This window comes from Erpetoichthys calabaricus, chromosome 3 (assembly GCF_900747795.2).
Source record: "Erpetoichthys calabaricus chromosome 3, fErpCal1.3, whole genome shotgun sequence".
Lineage (NCBI taxonomy): Eukaryota > Metazoa > Chordata > Cladistia > Polypteriformes > Polypteridae > Erpetoichthys > Erpetoichthys calabaricus.
This window is the reverse complement of record NC_041396.2, coordinates 157,284,434-157,309,169: the sequence shown is the minus strand read 5'-3', so window position 1 is coordinate 157,309,169 and position 24,736 is coordinate 157,284,434. Positions and strand designations below refer to the sequence as shown.

The 24,736-nt window shown below is 34.9% G+C and overlaps 1 protein-coding gene across 1 annotated transcript in view; it reads left to right on the top strand.

Annotated features, from left to right (window-relative positions):
- The window catches only part of hadhaa (hydroxyacyl-CoA dehydrogenase trifunctional multienzyme complex subunit alpha a), a 41,893-nt gene that overhangs the window by 9,554 nt on the left and 7,603 nt on the right, over nt 1-24,736 (top strand). Inside the window, 12 exon segments of the mRNA XM_028797442.2 lie at nt 1,667-1,786; nt 4,361-4,463; nt 5,065-5,187; nt 11,421-11,440; nt 11,442-11,498; nt 11,501-11,542; nt 13,259-13,315; nt 13,994-14,103; nt 18,786-18,920; nt 20,655-20,826; nt 21,864-21,950; nt 22,063-22,203. Of these exon segments, the coding sequence (XP_028653275.2) occupies nt 1,667-1,786; nt 4,361-4,463; nt 5,065-5,187; nt 11,421-11,440; nt 11,442-11,498; nt 11,501-11,542; nt 13,259-13,315; nt 13,994-14,103; nt 18,786-18,920; nt 20,655-20,826; nt 21,864-21,950; nt 22,063-22,203 (1,167 nt within the window).

The following is a 24,736-nucleotide window of genomic DNA, read 5'->3' as shown; positions in this document are numbered from 1 at the left end:
GTAGCTTTTGGCTTGTAGAGTGGCATAAGGAGAACCATCAATGCAGGTGCAGAAGATTCTTTTGAGTTCTTTGGTAGAGAAGAGGCATCCTCCACTTCAAAAGGTCGAAGGGAATTGTCCTCCTGCTGTACATTTACAGTTTTCTTGGTCCATGACCATCAGATTCTTGCTGCTGAAAATATTCAGGAATAAACTTAATTGGAAAATCAATTGGGAACACACTAGGGAATTGGTTAATATTGCTAACACAAATGGAAAAAAGACTATTTAGAATTTATATTCAAATCCTGTAATATACAGGAACAATCAGTTATTTTTGTTCTTCTATATCTTACATTAAATGCTTTTATTTTCTCTGGACCAACAGCTTCAGTCCTTAGTCTAGAGAATATCTCATACCAGGTCTCATCAGACAAGAAATAAAGGGCCTTAAAGCAAGGATCTAATGCTGACGCTATATACAGCATGTCCTTCAGAGCCTCCTATATCTTAGAGATTTCACATACCCATATTTAAATCCCTTTAATTTATAAAAACTGTTTTACTATATAATGCTATTATTAAATAGCTTATAAATATTATATTATTATCATTACATAACATAAAAGTATTCTACTATAACATAACTTAAAACTATTACTGCAATATAACAATAATTAGTATATTATAAAAAAACAGCATACATAGTTACATGCACACCTTAAGTAAGCATACCTTGAATTTAAGTTGTTGTATACAGCAGTCTTGATTTTAATCACTGTGGAGTTGAGTGTAGCTGGTTTCAGCTGCCCTACTCTGTAAAACATAAGATGAGATTTCAGTCATTGTTGACATTGTGAGAAGTAATTGTTATGTATGAATCTATTGTCCTGCAATCACAAATTAGGGTGACTCTCTGTGTCGACTTAAGTAAATTTGTGACTCCTTGTATCACATCTGCATACAGGTTTGGGATTACCATTTCACTGAAATGTTTACGTGTTGGTAAAATGCAGCATGGTTCTAGCGTATGAGTTTTCGAAAGCCATCGTTTTCAACAATGCTGTTTGGACATATATCTTTGCATATGAAAGTTGTCACAGACTTTATTTTTTTTCTTGTGTAGAACTGGATTGGAATTTTAAACACATGCATTCCCAGTGAAGTTTATTTTAGATTGGACGTTTTTACTGATTGCAAATCTTTATAGTGTCTTGTGAAGTGATTTCAGAGATTTGTTTGTATTTCTGCAGTATTTTTTATTTTTTTTTACATTTTATTAATTTTATTAAAATAACATTCCATACGTGCAAGTCAAGTTTAACAAAACTAGGTTAGAAACAAATTTTGCAGTATTTCACTTCCATTATGCACATATTGCATTCAGTTTAGCTCCATATTTTGTAACTGCCAGATCTCGTTGCTTGAGGCTGGCTATGCGAGCCTAATAGGGTCAAATCTTCACTCATCCACTGGAAAAGGCCATACACAGTAAATGGCGTATATATTTTTTAAAAAAATCGATGTTGGAATTTTATGAATTGATACTGGATTGTGAAAATGAAGATCGATTTGAATAAAAAAAAAATCTAGTTTTTCTAAACCCAGTCCTACTGGATTGCTTATTCTTTTTCTTCACTGAATATTATTCACAGTGGTTTTTTTTTTTTTTTTTTTTTAAAATCAGGTTGCTCTTGCTTGTCAGTACAGAGTGGCAACAAAAGACAAGAAAACTGTCCTGGCTACACCTGAAGTTCTGTTAGGGCTGCTTCCAGGGGCTGGTGGTACACAGAGACTGCCAAAAATGGTATGTGTTTTGCCAAGATGTTCTTTTTTATATATGTATAGCTTATTTTAGTGTCCTATACTTTATCCTGGAAGCACCACTTTGTCACAGTAAGTATGAGTTATATTCCTTGTGCGTTAGTAGTTTCACTCGTTAAACAGGTGACTCTCAAGCAAAGAATTATCCACAGAGATCAGTATTGGCATTTGCAAACTGTCAATAGCTAGGTCTGGGAATGTTGTTGTTCACAGTGGTCTGTATTGCATGGCCTTTTTGGACGGGTGAAGCAATTCAGATTGCAGTGCCAGGAGAGTTAAAAGCTTACACAGGATATACAGTTAGGTCCATAAATATTTGGACAGACAACTTTTTTTTCTAATTTTGGTTCTGTACATTACCACAATGAATTTTAAATGAAACAACTGAGATGCAGTTGAAGTGCAGACTTTCAGCTTTAATTCAGTGGGGTGAACAAAACGATTGCATAAAAATGTGAGGCAACTAAAGCATTTTTTAACACAATCCCTTCATTGTCCGTGACTGAAAACTGGCTCTGTCTTGCGTCTTGCCTATCATGGTCGGCAGCCTTAGTGAATTATATATATAGATAGAAGATTATACCGTAGAATGCACAGCGTAATAGTAAACTAAATGTAAAAAAAATTGAATAACACTGAGAAAACCTTGAACAACAGAGAAAACACTGCAAGAGTTCGTGCTATAGTGCTACAAACCGCTCGGTAAAAACACTTTTTTAATGAGTTTTAAGCAAAGGGAAGAAAATGAACATTTAATAAACCACCAAGAAAAGTAACATTGGAACAATACACACTACGGACCGATCGCTGTAAACAGAAGTGAATACAAAATCAAGCCCGGTGCATTCTTTAACTGCCTTCTCTGCCGTATGCGTCCAGCCCCCTCTGTCGTGCGCCTGTGTGTGTGTCTCTCTCAAGCGCCTGTGTATGTGTCTCTCTTGTGCGCTTGTGTGTGTCTCTCGCGCGCACCTGTGTGTGTGTGTGTCTCTCGCGCGCCTGTGTGTGTGTGTGTGTGTGTCTCTCACTCTCGCGACTGTGTGTGTGTGTCTGTCTGTCTCGCGCGCCTGTGTGTGTGTGTCTCTCTCTCTCGCGCGCGCGCCTGTGTGTGTTGCTCACTCTCTCTCTCTTTCTCTCTCTGGCTCGCACGCTGCACAGGGAGAGACTGAACACGTGCGGAAATCATCGGAGCGCATGGCTACTTAGTGAATTATGTTGGCGGGCAGGGCTCTGTCTTGCGTCTTGCCTGCCATGGTCGGCTGCTTTAGTGAATTTATATATATAATATAATATAGATTCAGTCTTTTAGATATTGTCTAATATGTTCTAGCGAGTAGGAGACACAAATCTTTTGTCAGCAGGCTTTCGGAAGTGATTTGAGTGCCCTTCAGGATCTTGCAAGCTGATTAGAGTAGTTTTGACTTGTTTAGTTCTGAGTAGAAGGATTGTGAACATTTAGGAAGCTTCTACATAAAAGGCTTCTTAAATGTGAATTGATTTTCATTTTGGACTTGATTTAATAATGAAGACATTCTGAATAGTCATTTTTATTGAGAGTATGATTAAATTATCATGGTCAAGGAAAAGAAAGTGTTTAAACTATTAGGAAAGAATATAAATTGAGTGTAATGTTTTACTCGGTGGGATAATACTGAAGCACAGGTTTAAAATGTACTGCTTTATTGCAGTGGTACTTTATGACCTGGAAAACTTGGAATAATTCATAGAACAATGAATATTACAGCATCTCTCTGAGATGAAGCTCGAAAGAAGTTGAGTCATGCAGCTTGGCAATTGACCCAGACATGGGAGTAAAACAATGAAGGAATTGCTTCAACAAAAAAAAAAAAGTCAGATTGCTTACCAAAATTCGATGCATGACTTCCTGAAAAAATCTCAAGTTACTTGTGTTATATAGTCCTATGTCAGTTATCCAGTCATATGGTCAAAACGCTTTTCTTTTTTTTCTTTTTTCTAAAATATTGTTAACTAATTTATCAGTAAGTACATATTTAACTTCACAAACCTGAAACTAAAGCCTCACGGGATTGCTTGGTTAAGAGTCCAGTCAAGAGTCCTGACTTCGGTTGTTTTCTTTTTTGCATTGATTTTTTTCACTTCATTTGCAATTGTACATCATTGGTCATTATTGGCTTGTTATATCAGACTTTTTTTTTTCTCTATTCTGCATGAAAACATAAATTTTTCTCAGCCATCACTACAAAGTACATGGGATTAGTGACATGTATAAAAAATCATTTTTGTGTGGAGTGTTGTTTTAAACAAATTTTGCTCAAAAAGTTTCCATAATTTACAATAATGTTTGTATTACAGGATTTGTTTAGTTGCACTGCTTCTAACCTATTAAAACACAGATGAAGATCAGGACCCATTTTGGCAAATTATAAAACAATAAAAAAAAATACATTAAACATTTTGTTTCTATTTCTGTTTAGATAATTGACTTCCCTATGTAATTTAATGTGCTTTTAAAATATCATACTTAAATACAGTATGTCTAATTTTTCTCAATTTTAATTTTTTTGTTTATATTTCATAGGTCGGCCTCCCTTCTGCTTTTGACATGATGCTTACAGGAAAAAACATTAGGGCTGACAAAGCCAAAAAAATGGGACTTGTTGATGTACTTGTGGATCCATTGGGTGAAGTTGCTTGGTCTTTTTTTGTCTTGTTTTGTTAGAATTTGGCACATTAGTTGTCACCTTCCAAGTTGCAAGTTTATTTAAGCTAGAAACATTTAAAAGGCACAAAAATCTGGTCCATTTTATAGTGTTAAGCTTTTTAACTTCTAGAACACTTTGCAATCCAATATTTCAATTACACAGAAGTTAAGACTTCATGAAGTTCAGGAACTAAGTACATTTAAAAGGCTGAAAGTATAATGTATGATCGGGGGTGGAGAAGTTTACATATACACATAAATAGTATTTGTGTATGCTCAGTAAAATAATTTTATTTTAAACAAGTGTACTAAGGAAAAAGAGAAGTGCAAAAGGTATATAGTTTACAAACCTGTTATATTCCAATTGCTTTGTATTAAATTATGAAGGGAAGCTTTTGTCAAACATTCACAGCCTGATACTGGCCAAAATCAGTTTAATGCAGATAGTAAGAGAGAAAATGTTAACAGTTTTATGAATTTAGTAAATTTATTTCATAATTTTCTTTTTGTTATACTATGTTTAATGTATGTTACTGGTTTTACTATATGTAATATAAATAAATATTATTTTTGCATTTAAGGCCCTGGCTTAAAAAGCCCAGAAGAGAGAACAATTGAATATCTTGAGGAAGTTGCTATTGAATGTGCAAGAGGAATTGTAAATAAAAAAATCTCTCTCAAAAAGGAAAAGGGGTTTGTTCAAAGTATGTATTTATTTCAGTTGAAACTTTGTTTTATGTTATGTCACAGCATATGTTTAATGTATATATGGTTAATTTAACATTTTATTAGGTAATTATATATGGGGCTAGTGTGTAAACATTTACTGGCTAATGAAATTTTTAGAAGTCCATATTTCGATGGAAAATGTAGTTCAGAGCTTTCATGTATCTCTAGCTGTGCCACCCTGCTTTGCCCGGGATATTTTCTAACCCGGTGAGTCTCACTTGTAGAGCCATTGGTTATTCGGATGTATCAGAAGTACTATATAACCCAAGTACTTTTCTGTATATAGTATTTGTGTTTGTTTATTTTTTTAAACTGGGTCTAATATTTAATTCACTTGACCTGCTTACTGCTAAAAAAAAAGCTAAATACAGTCCCTGGTGGTGTGAAAAAGATGTCAGCAGTATTCCGTATTAAAGTAGCATTCAACAAAGTTACAAAGTTGATTTAAAGTTGATTTAAAGATAAAAGCCTAAAATTAGTACTGCCTAAGTATACAATAGATTTGAATAAATTTCTTAAAAAAAAAAAAAAAAAAAAAAAAAAGGAGCACCTTTACTCACTCCAAAGCACTGTCCTGTTCTCTTCTTCTCACATTCTGAAAGACATCATCGCCATCAGACCTTTATTCTGTCCAATCATGGCTTGGCTCACCAAGTTAATTTTCAGTGTTTTTTGAATTAAAAAAAAAAAAAATTGCTTACCATTGCGCACATTGGTATTGTATTATTAATGATATGCAAGAAGGCAATAGTGTTGGCTTTGTACTTATTAAACTTTTTTATCTCAGAATTATTGCAACATGTGACACACCCTCGGTCTGCCAAAGCAACTGCCAACACTGTGCAGTATTTTTCCCCTTTTCTAAATGTGCACATTTCACATAACAGGAACTATTATAATAAAAAAAAAATCCTGGGACGAGATGTGACTTTTTCAGAGAGATACTTTCACATCCCGCGAGACGAGACTTTGTACCAAGAGATTTACCACACCCGGGGCCGGAAATAAAAGCTAACGAGTAGATGACAAAGTAGAACGTTGTAAAGAATTCGAAAACGTTGATGCGATATACACGCAGAGCAGGTTAGAGATAATGAAAGTACTAAAATTCGAAAAGCTCAAAAAAAATGATTGTTTGCGCTAATGCGATCTTTACTAATGGAAATTATTACTCAGTGAAATAACAGAGCTGCAAAAAGAGATTGAATATATTGTTTGGATTTAACACTTTAAGTCGAAGACTTGTAGATCGTCTAATTCGTGTTGCCATCAGGGAAAAGTAGTGTTTCTTCCCAATGATGAGGCATATTGGGGAGAATTAATAGATTTGTTGTTTGGTGAAAGTGAAATTCACATACGCGAGCAGCAGAGACGCAGAGTGGCAGGAGCACAGCACAGGCCGGGGGGAATTGGCGGAGCAGTGTGGGGTGTGTGTGTGTATATGAAATGTACTGTATATATGTCGTATTTGTGTTATGTCTTTTGGTATGGGATTTGTAAAAGCAGTGTTAATGTTTGTGATGCATGATTTTTTGGAGTAACAGAGTCCTAGCAACCTTGATGGACACGTGCACACACACTCTTACATCTACTAAATAAAAAGATAATATGTGCAATATAATAGTGGTAGAGGACCATAATAGATATTTGTGTATGTATTTATGTGTGTATATGTATGTATGTATTAAAATATATATATATATATATATATATATATATATTAATATAATATATATATATATATATACATACACACACACATATATAATATATATATATACTATATTATATATTATTATATATATATATTGTGTTGAGTGGAGTGTGTAGTGTGTTGTGGTGTGTATAGGTATATATATATATATAAAAATATATATATATATATAAATATATCTATGATGTGTGTGTGTATGTGTATATATATATATATAATATATATCTATATATATATATATATATACTATATATATATGTTGTGTGAGTGTGGTGTGTGTGGTGTGAGTGAGGTGTGTGGTGTGTGTATATACCTATATATATCATATATATTATATATTATATATATACACACATAGGTTGCTGGTCATAAAATTAGAATATCATGACAAAGTTGATTTATTTTCAGTAATTCCATTCAAAAAGTGAAACTTGTATATTACATTCGATTCATTACACACAGACTGATGTATTTCAAAATGTTTATTTCTTTTAATGTTGAGATTTATAACTGACAGCTAATGAAAGTCCCAAATTCAGTATCTCGGAAAATTAGAATATCAATTAAGACCAATGCAAAAAAAAAGGACTTTTAGAAATGTGGCCAACTGAAAGGTATGAACATGAAAGTATGAGCATTGTACAGCACTCAATATTTAGTTGGGGCTCCTTTTGGCCTGGATTACTGCAGCAATGCGGCGTGGCATGGAGTCGATCAGTCTGTGGCACTGCTCAGGTGTTATGAGAGCCATGTTGCTCTGATAGTGGCCTTCAGCTCTTCTGAATTGTTGGGTCTGGCGTATTGCATCTTCCTCTTCACAATACCCCATAGATTGTCTGTGGGGTAGGTCAGTGTGAGTTTGCTGGCCAATCAAGAACAGGGATACCATGGTCCTTAAACCAGGTACTGGTAGCTTTGGCACTGTGTGCAGGTGCCAGGTCCCTTGTTGGAAAATGAAATCTGCATCTCCATAAAGTTCGTCAGCAGCAAGAAGCATGAAGTGCTCTAAAACTTCCTGGTAGACGACTGCGTTGACCTTGGACCTCAGAAAACACAATAGACCAACACCAGCAGGTGACATGGCACCCCAAACCATCACTGACTGTGGAAACTTACACTGGACCTCAAGCAACGTGGATTCTGTGCCTCTCCTCTCATCCTCCAGACTCTGGGACCTTGATTTCCAAAGGACATGCAAAATTTACTTTCATCAGAGAACATAACTTTGGACCACTCGGCAGCAGTCCAAAGTCGAGACGCTTCTGACGCTGTCTCTTGTTCAAGAGTGGCTTGACACAAGGAATGCGACAGCTGAAACCCATGTCTTGCATACGTCTGTGCGTGGTGGTTCTTGGAGCACTGACTCCAGCTGCAGTCCACTCTTTGTGAATCTCCCCCACATTTTTGAATGGGTTTTGTTTCACAATCCTCTCCAGGGTGCGGATATCCTATTGCTTGTACACTTTTTTCTACCACATCTTGTCCTTTCCCTTCACCTCTCTATTAATGTGCTTGGACACAGGAGCCTCTGTGAACAGCCAGCCTCTTTAGCAATGACCTTTTGTGTCTTGCCCTCCTTGTGAAAAGGTGTCAATGGTCGTCTTTTGGACAACTGTCAAGTCAGCAGTCTTCCCCATGATTGTGTAGCCTACAGAACTAGACTGAGAGACCATTTAAAGGCTTTTGCAGGTGTTTTGAGTTAATTAGCTGATTAGAGTGTAGGCACCAGGTGTCTTCAATATTGAACCTTTTCACAATATTCTAATTTTCCGAGATACTGAATTTGGGACTTTTCATTAGTTGTCAGTATAATCATCAACATTAAAAGAAATAAACATTTGAAATACATCAGTCTATGTGTAATGAATGAATCTAATTACAAAGTTTCACTTTTTGAATGGAATTACTGAAATAAATCACTTTGTCATGATATTCTAATTTTATGACCAGCACCTGTATATGTGTATATGGTCTAATGCCTTGATAACTGATGAAGTGTAAAAATTAGAAATAGAAATAGTCTGTTTAGAAAAGCAACAGGAACTGTATCTAACCACTGTTATCACTGATTATGTCAATGATGTCACTGAGAATTATATTGAATAATGATTTTAGAAATACTTAAACATTTGTATATGTGTAAAAGAAAAGGCCTGCATCTTGTAGCATGAAGAGGCACCCAGAACACCCTGCCAGTGCCTGGTAATCATAGATTGATCAAATTAATCGGTTTTGATTTTATTAAATTTATTGGGCATTTCACAAAAAGTAATATTTTGTAGGCTATCCGGTGATTTCAGTAGGTCATCAGATTCATGTATTTATTGCATGCAAAAGATTTGCAGCTAGATATAGATGGCACTTTTGACTGTTGGCAGGAATGGAACTTGTTTTTTAACCCAATTTTGTATTTAAGTTAGAACTTGCACTGAAAAATGCCAATTAATAATGGAAATACATCAAAATGCATAATGTCTTCGCCTTCAGAAAAGCATTTCAAAAGTCTTTAAGAAAGTGACATTTAAGCAGTATCACTACACTTTAAATCACATACATAAATATTGAACCATGTGTATGTACAGTTGACTTTATGCTAAAGTTATACTCTCTCCAAAATAGCAATTTGTGGTAAATGAGAGATTGTGGCAGGTCTTCAATTCAAAAAGCTTGATTTGACTTGCTGCTCACAAGAGGATTTTGTTTTATTTTTTTATGCAACATTCTTTTAGCAGAAAATGTACATGGTTGGGATAGTGTGGGGCACTGGATATCTGACATGATGATTGAGTCTCAACTAAATTTAGATTTTTTTTTCTTCCAATGATCATTTTCGATATTGGTTGCCATTTTGTTCAGTATTGGTCCCATTAAAGCTTGTTGTGACTTTTAATTTTATCTCCATTATCCATAAAACATGAGATCACACTTTTTTTTCCTCTGGTCATTGTTGCATACGACATGTAAGTAGTAGATAAAAAATTTTTTTTGGGTGGAGTATTCAATTTTTGATAATGATTTATTACCTCATAAAGCTGGAAAAGTCAATGATGGCCTGAAAAACCATCACTAACTATTGTTTCCTCAGCAAATGCGTATCTGTGAGATTATCGTAACATAAGACTCGCCTTATAATAAGGCTTATACTTGGTATACATTAATGTGTGTCCACTCTTAATGTTTTATTTCTATCTGTGTCCTTTTAAGACACTGTTCCAATATGGGCAATACCTGACTTGCCAAATTCAAGGTTACAGGAGCCTTTTTTTCAGTGTTATTCAATACAATACAATTGAATTTTGTATAGCCCCAAATCACACAATAAGTGCTGTAATGGGCTTTAATAGGCCTTGCCTTGAGTCTCTTAGAAGACAAGAAAAAACTCCCAAAAAAAAAAAAACCCTAGTAGGGGAAAAAAATGGAAGAAACCTTGGAAAAGGCAGTTTCAAAGAGAGACCCCTTTCCAGGTAGGGCTGGGCGTGTATTGGGTGTCAAAAAGAAGGGGGTTTAATACAATACAATACAATGGTATGGTGGCTCTGAGGCTAGGGATCTGCACTGGCAATCGGAAGGTTGCCGATTTGAATCCTGTAAAAATGCAATAGGGACTCTGCTCTGTTGGGCCCTTAAGCAAGACCCTTAACCTGCAATTGCTGAGCGCTTTTAGTAGTGAGAGAATCGCTATATAAATGCAAACAATTAACTATTATTACAATACAATGAACAAAACACAAGTAATCCTTAATACAGTATAATAGTAAAATAAAAATATTACAGGTACAGAGAAGAATTTAACAGTAGATGATATCACATAATATGATTTTGATTCAGACAGTAACGGTGGTATTCTAGCAGTTAAAGCATGTATTTGTAGGAATAAGGGCAAAAATGATTTTTAATTTGTTTAGAAAAATTGAAGATTTTAATGCATACCTTAATAGGTTTTGGTATTTTGTTTTTTTTTCCTCTGCAAACTGTTCACCACAGCTGTATTTCAGGCAAGGTAGATTGGCTTTGTGATTCATTTTCATTGTGGTGTGTGGCTTTGTAACTTATTTTATTTCACTCCTTGCCCAGTGCTTGCATGTGACCTTCAATTTTTTTTTTTTTAATTTAAATTACAATGCCTACATAAGTTAATAAATTACTTGCAGTGGCATATTGGATAGTCTGTGTAGAAGTCCATTTCACATCCCTAAAGTGTGTGTATAATATCTGAATATATTATACATATATGTAAAATATAAAATCTGTTATAGATCCAAAATTAGTAAATGATTCATGATAATTTTTATATATATTTTAAGATGTTTGTTTGATAGAATGAATGATTAAATTTTGAGCTTTAAAGTTATACAGCAGTTTATGAGCAACTGCAAGCCTTTTTAATTTACAGTATTTCAATGTATAGTTAAAAAAGCAGTATTACTGAATTTTAAATACATTTGATGTAAAAACAAGTTGATATAATTAGCACTTATTTGTGTTATTTTTCAGAAGTAACTGATTATGTAATGAACCATTCCATTTGTAAGGAATCAGATCTACAACACTGTGGAGGAAAAAAGTAATGAAACAGACAAAAGGGGCTATATCCTGCTCCATTAAAAATTATAGAGGTACAATTGTACTACTTATTTATCTTTTTATGTTATGTAGCAAACATCTATTTTTTGTGTTGATAAATTTTATAATTTTTTTTAAAAATGGTGCTGATTTATATTTAGCTCAGAAAATTACATTTGGTACTTTGGTGAGATAGAGCTTGTTGCACACAGTGGTGATCTGGTTCATTCTCAACTACAGCAAAATACTTTTTCTTAGCAGTAGAGCTGTTGAGAATAACACAAAGCTTGGTAACCTACATATTTTTCCATTGTTTTATATATAGTTAGAAAATGATTACAAGGAAATAGATTTTTTGTTTTATAAGGACATAATTTATATTGTTAAACTTGCATTGTAAGTAACTTTTGAATGTGTTAATGTGTACTGCGTAAGTAGAGATGTATCTTGAGCTTTACCATTTTCTAAAATTGAACAGTTAATGGCCAACACATCGATCAATAAATGCTACATAGTAAACCTTTTTGTAAGAAGCTGTGAAAGTATTGCTTGAAAATGTATTGTAAAGGATGTTTTTTTGTTTTTTTTTTTTTTTTAATTTGAACATGGCACTCTGCCAAGTCTCTATATTGTCTACTAGTATTTCCATGGTTTTCATGGAGGAAGTCATGAAGATGCAGCTTATATTTGGGAAAGCATCCAGCTTGGAAACCTAGGGGATGCTTCTTCAATACTTTGATATGTATTAAAGCAGTTTACGTTAATTTACATGTGCTGCCAGAGTTTTTAAAACAGAATGTAATTATCCTTGTGACTAGAGAGTACTTACATTTCTTGTTAACATTTTCCCTCATATAATTGAAAAGTGGGAAATTATTAGCAAGTGTCAGAGCTTTATTCATTATTTAGATTACATGAAAATTGCATCTACTAGTCAGTTAGGCATCTCCACAGTATCTACAATTTTTGTATTTCGCCTTGGCCAGAAAATTCTGCTTTGCATACGCTGCCAGTGTCTCATCTCTGTGGGGTCAAATCCTTTACTTTCAGATGGATGCCTAGATAAAGCCTGACAGACATTGTAATCAAGTTGATGATTCAAAATTTTATTTATAGCAGTAACATTTCATTTAACAATCATTCTTTTGGTACTTTGTTATCTCAAAGATTTGTTAGGCTTCTTATCAAAGTTTTCTTTAAGTGGAAAAAAAATAGAGTGTACCATGGAAAGGTCTCTGAATACTCTGACCTGAACTATATGTGAAGTTTTACAGTTAATTAAAGTAAGTCTATATTTTCCATGAAAATTAAAAAATTTTGTAAACCCCAGATGATGGTAATACTGATATAAGCTATAGATTTTTTATGATGATGAATAGTTAAATCTACAATGTTATTAACCTATCAGATATTAAAAAATTGGTTATTTTCATTCATTTCTGAGACATGGTTTTATCATAATTAAAAAAATACATCCTTTGTTCCTCTCGTTATTCCATCTTGGGATCACTGCATTGGTCACCAAATTGAAACTAACCCTGGACAGAATTTTATCTATTGAAAGGGCTATCTTATCTTGGGGCCTGTCTATTGAAAGGTGCACACTTACCCTTCATAACCATAATTTGTAATTGACAGTTTACCTTCCAGTCTTGGGGATGAGGGAGAACTCAACATTATCAACATAATAACTTCTTCGGCATGGTGAATAAACCCTCCTGCTCGGTTCCCTGTTATTCAGCCACTGCAATTCACTTTTCTTTCTACAGGTGGTTAAAACAGGAATTGAGCAGTCAACTGATGCTGGGTATTTGGCAGAGTCACAGGTAAGAAAGTTTAGGTTGTGATTCTCCTTTCCCCTCTCTCTCTCAGCATATTTTATGCTCCTGATTTAGTCTTTATTTCTTTTAATTTGTCTGTTCGTTTGCATGTTCATTAACTTTTAAGCTTTATAGTTAACTATTTACAGATAGTGTTTTTTTTTTTTGTTTTTTTTTTTAATACATGTAACTGAAGTGGGAATGACTCACAGAATCTACTTAACGTTTTTTTACTTGGTAAAGCTTGGGATTTTTTTTTTTTTTTTTTGATTTTTTTTAATCTTGAGTTTTTATTGAGCTGTTTATTTTAGTGCAGGTCGGTTATCAATAGTGTGGTGTTCTGTCCAAGCTCGTTGTTGAAACAATACATTTTAGAAGTTCTATATGTGCATGTGTCTCTATTTAAATAATGTAAATGTCAGTTTCTTCTCTGTAGAAAACCAGGACATTTCCAGTATCAAAGCTAAATAAAAATTATTGCTCATTTTTAGTGAGAAATTAAAATAATAGACCACGTTTATTTTTAAATGCATGTATCATTTATTACATCTTTGTGGTACTTGTGATTCAATAATAGTACATAAGCCACATAAGAGTTTTGAATGCTTCTAGTGTGTGTATTTGTGTGTATGTTTATTGTTTATCGTTTTTTTGTGTGGGTTTTTTTTCATTGTCACTCTTCAGAAATTTGGGGAACTTGCAATGACTAGGGAATCTAAAGCACTTATTGGTCTCTATCAAGGACAAGTGGTCTGCAAAAAGAATAAGTTTGGAACCCCACAGAAAGAAGTTCAGTAAGTATCATGATGCTTTAGACTGTCAGTATTTGGATGATAGCGCTTTGAGTACTGAGAAAAGCGCTATATAAATGTAATGAATTATTATTATTATTACTAATTGTATACTGTACAACTATTTAGCAACATTGGTGTGTATGTGTGTATATATACATATATATATATATATATACATATACAGTGCATCCGGAAAGTATTCACAGCGCATCACTTTTTCCACATTTTGTTATGTTACAGCCTTATTCTAAAATGTTCTAAATTCATTTTTTTCCTCAGAATTCTACACACAACACCCCATAATGACAACATGAAAAAAAGTTTACTTGAGGTTTTTGCAGATTTATTAAAAAATGTACATAAGTATTCACAGCCTTTTCTCAATACTTTGTCGATGCACCTTTGGCAGCAATTACAGCATCAATTCTTTTTGAATATGATGCCACAAACTTGGCACACCTATCCTTGGCCAGTTCCGCCATTCCTCTTTGCAGCACCTCTCAAACTCCATCAGGTTGGATGGGAAGCATTGGTGCATAGCCATTTTAAGATCTCTCCAGAGATGTTCAATCGGATTCAAGTCTGGGCTCTGGCTGGGCCATTCAAGGACATTCACAGAGTTGTCCTGAAGCCACTCCTTTGATATCTTGGCTGTGTGCTTAGGGTCGTTGTCCTTCTGAAAGATGAACTATCGCCCCAGTCTGAGGTCAAGAGTGCTTTGGAGCAGGTTTTCATCCAGGATATGTCTGTACATTGCTGCAGTCATCTTTCCCTTTATCCTGACTATTCTCCCAGTCCCTGCCGCTGAAAAACATCCCCACGGCATGATGCTGCCACCACCATACTTCACTGTAGGGATGGTGCCAGGTTTCCTCCAAACGTGACGCCTGGCATTCACACCAAAGAGTTCAATCTTTGTCTCATCAGACCAGAGAATTTTCTTTCTCATGGTCTGACAGTCCTTCAGGTGCCTTTTGGCAAACTCCAGGCGGGCTACCATGTGCCTTTTACTAAGGAGTGGCTTCCGTCTGGCCACTCTACCATACAGGCCTGATTGGTGGATTGCTGCAGAGATGGTTTGTCCTTCTGGAAGGTTCTCCTCTCTCCACAGAGGACCTCTGGAGCTCTGACAGAGTGACCATCGGGTTCTTGGTCCCCTCCCTGACTAAGGCCCGTCTCCCCCGATCGCTCAGTTTAGATGGCCGGCCAGCTCTAGGAAGAGTCCGGGTGGTTTCGAACTTCTTCCACTTACGGATGATGGAGGCCACTGTGCTCATTGGGACCTTCAAAGCAGCAGAAATTTTTCTGTAACCTTCCCCAGATTTGTGCCTCGAGACAATCCTGTCTAGGAGGTCTACAGACAATTCCTTTGACTTCATGCTTGGTTTGTGCTCTGACATGAACTGTCAACTGTGGGACCTTATATAGACAGGTGTGTGTCTTTCCAAATCATGTCCAATCAACTGAATTTACCACAGGTGGACTCCAATTAAGCTGCAGAAACATCTCAAGGATGATCAGGGGAAACAGGATGCACCTCAGCTCAATTTTGAGCTTCATGGCAAAGTCTGTGAATACTTATGTACATGTGCTTTCTCAATTTTTTTTATCTTTAATAAATTTGCAAAAATCTCAAGTAAACATGTTTCATGTTGTCATTATGGGGTGTTGTGTGTAGAATTCTGAGGAAAAAAATGAGTTTAATCCATTTTGGAATAAGGCTGTAACATAACAAAATGTGGAACAAGTGATGCGCTGTGAATACTTTCTGGATGCACTGTATATAATTGGCAAATCAAATTGAACACCTCCAGAAAGAGGATGATAACATTTAGATTTTTTGTTGAGTTATGCTGAGTACTTCCCTATTTTCAAGTATCTTCAGAATACAACTGATGTGAACAAAACATAAAAAAGAAAGCAAGTGCATCACAGACAAGTTTTTCTATTGCTATAGTAACCTTTTCTTAAGGCAATTCTAATTTTGATGGTGGGGAAAGTATGATGTTTGAACAGTGTTTTCTGGCTTACTTTAGTAATAGTTTAATAAGGGAGAATTGGACATTGCATTTATTACCCTGCTGCAGGCATGTTCTTGATTTCAGAATTATAGGAATGGTGGGAAAAGAATCATCACAAGATGAAGGGGGTTAGTAATTCAAATAAGCAGCTTTAAGCTATAATCATATATTGTACGGTTGTTATATTAAAAAGTATGAAAGGTATAGTTATCCAGTTTTTTAGTTGAATTCCTAATACAGGCTTCCACCGAATTCCAAACAGCCACTTTACAGAATATGCATATATATGATGTTTAAAAATATTTTTCTCTCCTTACATACCATAGTGAAGCCATATTTCTGTGGTTGTGAAGAGCAAATCTGGAATGATTTTCAAAACGTAAGCTGCTAGCTAACACCCATTTGTCTTAGCTAGCACTGCAAGTAAGCTTCACTGCAGCTTGCTGAATGGAGTGCAGATGGATCTTTTTTTGGTGATGGGCTAGATGTTGGTGGCACTCAAATCAGTTTTAGTCATTGTCGGAGCTTATAGCTGCTTTCGGAGACCTCCTTCATGGCAGTATACCAAATGAGGCAGAGCTGGATTCACAGGTTGAAGCAAGATTTACTAGTCCTTTCAAGTGCTAGGGTTCAGTCAACTTGTGTTGCTCACATGTCTTTTCACATTACCCTATGTATAATGGCTCCAAAAATGATTGCAATTTAGTTGGAAAAGTCAAAGAGACAGGCCATCCTTCAAATGTGTCGATAAACAGCTTTTTATGTAGCATTTATTAAAAGGTAATGTCTTGTTAGGGTTTATTTTGAGTAATTATACTAATTCTGACAATTTTCTTATATTTTAGTGTTTATCTGAAGAAAAATTGAGAATGTTTGGGGTAAGGGAAGGCTTAATGCTTTTCTTGTAATTAATGGTAATTAAGTGTTAAAGTGAATTTACTTAAATTACCATTTAAGAAAGGGTTTTCAGGAACAGAATAGATTTGTAAAGTGGAGGAAGCCTGCAGATGCATTTTCTTATCCAGAATGCAGGATTTCAATCAGAATTCATAAGGGCTGTTGAGGAAGAAAAAAATGAATCTATTTAGGCAAATTAGCTGATTCAACATATAGTGGCTAATAATGTACTTTATGTAATGTACTGTTTTTAGTTTGGCTAAGATGACTGAAATATCAACTTTGAGCAAAATTAACTTATGAATGTTTTTGCTACAGTATAACTGCAAAGCTATACTGTCTTTCTTTTCATTTAAGTAATTTGTTTTCAGTAATTTCATAAACTGCTTGAAATTTCTGTATATCCTAAATTAAGTGGGATTCTATTACCTTATGATAAATATCCTTTGCGCATTACTTTGGCTTCATTTGTAAATATGAATGGAATAAAGAAGATCTTGGAACTATTTATGCCTACTGGACTTTATCTTGCTGCTTCCTGTAACAACCAATTGAAGAAGCAGACATGAATATTTTGACGTTTCTGCAGTTAGTAATCTTTTGTTTTAAGTTTTATGTTTATTTTACCTGCTATACAGACTCATGCCTTGGAGGGTTTGGTTCACTCTTACTAAACTGCAGAATACTAAACAGCATCCTGCAATTCCAGTACACTTTTTGGCTGCACAAAGTTCGATTTCCCCAACCAAAGGTTCTTGTTTGGACAGATAACTTGGCACTCAGCAGACCACTGGAATAAACTGAAGTCATGTTTGCACCACTTGCTTGATATGATTTATGCATTATCCTACTTGAAGTTTCCATTTTAAGAAAAGATTTTCTGTCGCCATAATAGAATAATACGCATGAGCATCAGCAATCCTTAATTAAATGCTGTGGCATTTAAATGATACTCTGATACTAAAATTCTCAGTTTGTGCCATTAAAACTCTCCTCACAACATTGCACTACCACCTCCAGCCTATAACTTTGGCAAAAGGCAAAATGGATCCATGGATTCATGCTGTTTATGTTGAGCTCAGTTACTGTGAAATTCAGGATATGTCAGAGCAGGTTGCAATGTATTATGTTTTGTCCTTTCTGATAAGTGGTCTCATAACAACTAAAAATGTTGTCCGTATCTGTATGCTGTGCGTGTGGTGTATATAAAATATGTATGGGTGTGTGTGCTGTATACAATAGTATATACTGTGTAGTAATAGTATTCACTGATTGGTAGAGCAGACAGTTTTTGTTTTTGAGAATGTATACATAATAAATGAATTACTACGTGTATTTTTATAATTATGTCAGTTGTCTCACTGCTAAGATAGTTCCAAAGTTTTGTGTATTATTTATTTTTTCCCCCCTCAGTTATGTTAGGGTGGCTGAAATTTCACGCAGTATGCAAGTTAATTCTACTTGTTGTGAGCCTTTTGGCCACAGGATGACAGCAAAGCTACATTATCTTATTTTCTTACATTTACGTGATTTTTATTTTTGTCTCAGTACTGTATCTGCCTTTTTCATGAGGAGTTCATGGATAGTCAATTTTGTCTTTACATGTGAACATTTTATTTAAGGGCCAGATTGTTAAACCAAAATACTGGGGAATAGTGTTACATCTATTGTATTTTAACCTCTTTGCAGTGCAATGTTTATATTTTTGATCAGAAAATTTGAATGCTTATCTATTCCATTTTATTTTTTGTTCCCCTACCATAGGACACTAACCGTTTTGGGGGCCGGTTTGATGGGAGCAGGTATTGCACAAGTTTCTTTGGATAAAGGACTACATACCATTCTTAAGGATACTACTCTGGGTGGTCTTGAAAGAGGACAACAGCAGATATTTAAAGGGTATATGTTTCTTTTCAATTCCCTTGCTATGTATAAATAAAGTACTTTAAATGAGATAGGCAACAAAACATGCATTCACTTCTAAGAGTAGTACTATTATAAACCTGCAAATTTATTTAACTGGAGTCTTGTAAACTGAAACTTGGAAAACTTTACTTGCCTTCTATTTTAGGATTGTAGTTCAAACATTGGGAGCTATAGTAAACGACCTCTAACTTGTTTATAATATAATGGTTATATTTTACCATTTATGTCATCAGTTTATTCACATCATTTTCAGTGAATGAAGTAATATAAACAATACTGTATATGTATTACACCTCCAATATTTTTATTTATTACTTCTTTGGGCTTTTGATTAGAATTTAAATGCATTACATCTTTGGGAAAGAAAATTGTTTACTGAATTAAACACTACAGGGATAACTTGTTTGGATACAGATTAGCATCTTCTGTACTATCAGTTCTTGTTTAGCTGAGGTGTAATAGAGGCTCCAGAGGGTTGATACTGCATTTAGCATCTTGTCATAGAGCTGTTTGCCATCAGGAGAGATTAGGACATTTGTCAGGGTTGGAGACCAGATGACTGAACAAAATAGCTGGAAAGTCTTTATGAACACAACCTAGTGTCATCATGTCATCTCTAAAGTACAGCTAAAACTTTTAGCTGTAAAAAGCATGATGGTTCCAAAAGTATATCGTCATAGCTACACTGGATCAGAAACATTAAATTGAATGTCTTATTGGCCAAGTCAAACCTCCACCTTCGATTTACTCATAAATTTGTGTCGGTGCAAAGATTTTATGCGAATATACTACAAGGGTTTCCAGTTCTAGTAGTCTTATACTAAAGAATGGTTAGTCAGCACTAATTCTAATTATATAAAGTCAGAGTTAAACATTTAGGGCTGCAGTTAAGGTATTGGATGGACTAGTTTGTATTTTTAATATTTCTGTTCAAACAGTTCAATTTTTCATTTAGGTACACCTAACAGTTAAGTGTTGACAAGTGCAAAAAAAAAAAAAACTGAAAAGACTTTTAAAAAAACAATAAACATTAATAATTTAGCAAAATGTGTATGTGATTCTATACTTTATTGCTCAGTGTGTTTTTGCACACTGATGTGTGCCTCCTGTAATCATACAGAGTTTAAAAATTCAAAGTAAAGACACCTTAAACGAAACACCTTTCAACAAATAAAAAACAAACTTTTTAGAATACTATAGCAATCACGTTTGACAGTATATTAAGTTAATAAAATTGTTAAATTCAGCATTAACACCGAAAAACATTTCTAATAAACCTTTTATTTTTCAGTCTAGATATATTTCAGAATGACAAATGGCACTTTTAAGAAACATTTGGGAAGTAGTTTACAATTACATTTTTTGAATTACTATGTTCAAATGTAGGCATTCTACAGGACATTGATTTCATTTTCAAGTACAGTAGTATTTGAAATAAATCATTTAGATTGTACATTTTTTTTCTTTATTAAACATGAAAATAATGTATATTATAGAATGCAATGCTTAAGATTGTGCTGAAAAGTCAAAGAAATGCATGTTGTTTCTTTGTTTAATATTGTTTGCAGTTTTGAAATTAAATGTGACTGAAAAGTCAAATGTGGCCTTAAGAACCTTGTTATAAAATGCATTCAAGTATAGTTTTAGCTTGTTAAAAACACATTTTTTTCAGTCTATCCTTTTTTTTTTTTTTTTTTTTAAATACAGGTTAAATGATAAAACAAAGAAGAAAACTCTTACATCTTTTGCAAGGGATAGCATTCTTTCCAAACTTACAGCCCAGCTAGACTATAGTGGGTTCAATAAGGCTGACATGGTTATCGAGGCAGTCTTTGAAGACCTCAAAATTAAGCACAAAGTTCTCCAAGAAGTTGAAGCAGTGAGTTTATAATTAGATTTTATTAAAATGAATGATGTTTCTGTGAAATTGGTGACTGGGATGGTGACTTCTTTCTTGAACTTTTTGTTTTACCCTATTATTTGTCTTATTATATGGCAGTGAATTTAATTTTACAAAATTTAAAAAGTAAGGAGTTCATTGACCCCACAAAACTTATTTGGTAGCTTTCTCTTAAGTATTATAAATTGATGCTGTTATTTATTAAAATGTTTTTATATCGAGCTTTAAAACACAGCTGGGTTCTTTCCTCTTTCTTAAGTCCAGTTTTACAAATAGCAAAGATGCAGCAAGTTATCCAAAACCACCAAACATTGGGCCTTATTTATCAAATTTTATAAAACCTGGAATACACACAGGTCTGCACAGTTAATCCTTCAGAAATCACAATCGCCTTGTAAATATGCATATGTGAACACGCCTTGAACGCCACCCTGAAACAGCCGTATATGAAGCATGCCAATCATCCTTGTACATATGCAGTTATAATGCTGCAGACCTTTATTGGCTGCCAGAACAGCTTCTGATGCTTCAAGACACTGCCATGTGCATTCAAGTATCTGTCTGTGCTCCTCAACTAAGAATGAAAGATAATGCACTGTATTATGGTGCCTCTCCTCTGCATTTTAGGGGTGTGGGAAAGGCATAAGGCATTTGTACATGTAATGACATGATTGTTTCTACAGTGAATAATACTACAGGCATATGAAAAACTGCGGTTTCTGCCAGTTAACTTAGCCAGCCACCACATACAATATCATCATGTCTGTCAAAGCTACTTTGCTCAAAATAACTGAATCTAGGGTTGACCCAGGCCACTGAGCCATGACGTTTGTCACTGTCATCTTGGCATCACGGATTGTGCGTTAATGGAATATCACTGCTTACTGTTGGCAATACTGGTATTGTGACAACCCTAGGCACAACCATGTTTATTTTTAATATTCTTTTTAATTGATTAGTACTTTCTTTCTGTTCCATACTGATCTTTACTCTTGCTTTTCTTTTTGCATTTATAGGTGGTTCCTCCCCATTGTATTTTTGCCACAAACACATCTGCCCTACCCATTAAGGACATTGCTTCTGTCAGTAAAAGGCCTGATAAAGTAAGTTTCTGTCCTGAATGTATGATTAGCAGTGTTGAGTTTATGTAATATTACAATCTAAAATAATATGTATAATTAAGCAAAAACTGTTAAATTGTCTGTTTTCATCCAGGTAATTGGTATGCACTATTTTTCTCCTGTGGATAAGATGCAACTTCTAGAGATCATTACTACTGATAAAACCTCAAAGGACACAACAGCTTCTGCTGTCTCTGTTGGCCTTAAACAAGGAAAAGTTATCATTGTTGTGGGGGTAAGGAAAGAGAATATAGAACTGCTTTATGACAACTGATTTGCACTGCTGCTTTGGTATACAAAAGAAGGTGTGGACTAATTATATCAATTATGGTACAATAAATTGTTCTTTCCATATGTTTAAGTCAAAGTTAGCTTAACGTTTTATCTCGTGGCCATAGAAATGATGTATGGGTGGATTGTTTGCAGCTGAGCAAAGTGTACAGCTACTGTTTGCCATTTTCTTGTGTTTGATCTCCTGGAAAATAATGCATTCCAATATTATACACTTCCAAAGCATATGTGGTCTAAATTGAGAAGGTGTCTGTAATGCAGAGACCATTCATACTTGATTCCCCATTACACATTTTAAATTTTATTAATGTGATTGTAACTGCCGCCCAACGATTTTAATGTTATTTATGTGATTGTAATTGCTCCCCAACTCGCAGCAATCAGCACATGCAAATATAAACATTGATATCAATATCTACTAAAATTCTTATTTGTTACAGGAAGTGCTTTTCATTTAGTTATTGTTTTTTGGAAAAAGACCACTTTGAAAATGATCAAAATTATTATTTGTTTAAAGGAAACTTTTCTTGCTTGTGTATACCCCGCCAAAGTGACAGCATAATGCAGCTTTCCCCAAGCTTTGCCAATATGTTATGACTATGAACATGGAGATGTGAATGCTTTCCTCATTATTAAAAAGTGGTGTTTTGTGTTTAACACACAACATTAATACAATGCAAGTGTGTATCAGTTGCAAAATAATGTTAAACAAACAAAAAAAAAGTTTTAGGAAATGTTAACCTTTCTTGTTCAGACTGCAGTAATCCCTCGCTATATTGGGCTTCGACTTTCGCGGCTTCACTCTATCGCAGATTTTATATGTAAGCATGTTTAAATATATATCGCGGATTTTTTGCTGGTTCGCGGATTTCTGCGGACAATGGGTTTTTTAATTTCTGGTACATGCTTCCATAGTTGGTTTGCCCAGTTGATTTCATACAAGGGACGATATTGGCAGATGGCTGAGAAGCTACCCAACTTACTTTTCTCTCTCTCTCTCTTGCTCTGACATTCTCTGCTCCTGACGGAGGGGGTGTGAGCAGGGGGGCTGTTCGCACACCTAGACGATACGGACGCTCATCTAAAAATGCTGAAAGATTACCTTCACGTTGCTCCCTTCTGTGCAGCTGCTTCGTGAAGAGACATGCTGCACGGTGCTTCTCATACTTAAAAGCTCGAAGGGCACGTATTGATTTTTGATTGTTTGTTTTTATCTGTCTCTCTCTCTCTCTCTCTCTCTCTGACATTCTCTGCTCCTAACGGAGGGGGTGTGAGCTGCTGCCTTCATTGCAACTGCTTTGTGCCGCGGTGCTTCGCATACTTAAAAGCCAAACAGCCCTATTGATTTGTTTGCTTTTCTCTCTCTCTCTCTCTCTCTCTCTCTCTCTCTCTCTCTCTCTGACATTCTCTGCTCCTGATGCGCACTCCTTTGAAGAGAAAGATATGTTTGCATTCTTTTAATTGTGAGACGGAACTGTCATCTCTGTCTTGTCATGGAGCACAGTTTAAACTTTTGAAAAAGAGACAAATGTTTGTTTGCAGTGTTTGAATAAAGTTCCTGTCTCTCTACAACTTCCTGTGTTTCTGTGCAAATCTGTGACCCAAGCATGACAATATAAAAATAACCATATAAACATATGGTTTCTACTTCGCGGATTTTAACCTTTCGCGGGGGGTTCTGGAACACAACGCCCGTGATCGAGGAGGGATTACTGTATGTCCATTTGCATATATTTTTAGAAATGTATTCATGCCAGTCTTCTAGCAGTTCATGCATCATTAACTTAATCAGCTTACTTAAACAGAGCCACAGCAGCACAATATGTAATCTTTAAAACAATATACTGCAGTTTTCTGGATTATCAGAGTAAATTATTTAACATTTACCAACAGCTGAATTTGCATATCTATGAGGCTTTCTCAACCCTTTTAATACTGATCTGTTATTTCTCAGGAGTAAGGCACAAAAAAACTTTATTGGTATAAATGAGGGTAAAATGACATATCACTGGTAACAGTGCACACACACCAATGTTACCCTGATATTAACTGTGCTACCCATCTAAGACTGATTGAACTCTAAGTAATCAACATAGACCTTGCCATTAATGCTTGTAGTGCACCATCTATTAGAATGTATTTCGTAGTGCCTGTAGTTATAAAATGCATTGAATTTGTCATTCCAACAGGTGGTGCATCACAAGCATTTGTAGTATTGAAATGCATTACTGCAAATGTGTGATGTTCCATTGGATGGAATGACAAATGCAATGCATGCTATTACTACAAATGTTTGTAATCCATCAACTGTTGGAATGACAGACACATAACAATTGGAATTTATGTCAATTATTTTTATTTCAAGTACCTCAGCAATTTATCCAGTTATAGTATTAATTATATTAATTGGTAATTAACCTGACCTTACTTAGCAAGTGCTTCTGAGAGGAACCCTTATTTTAGTACTAGGGCTGAAA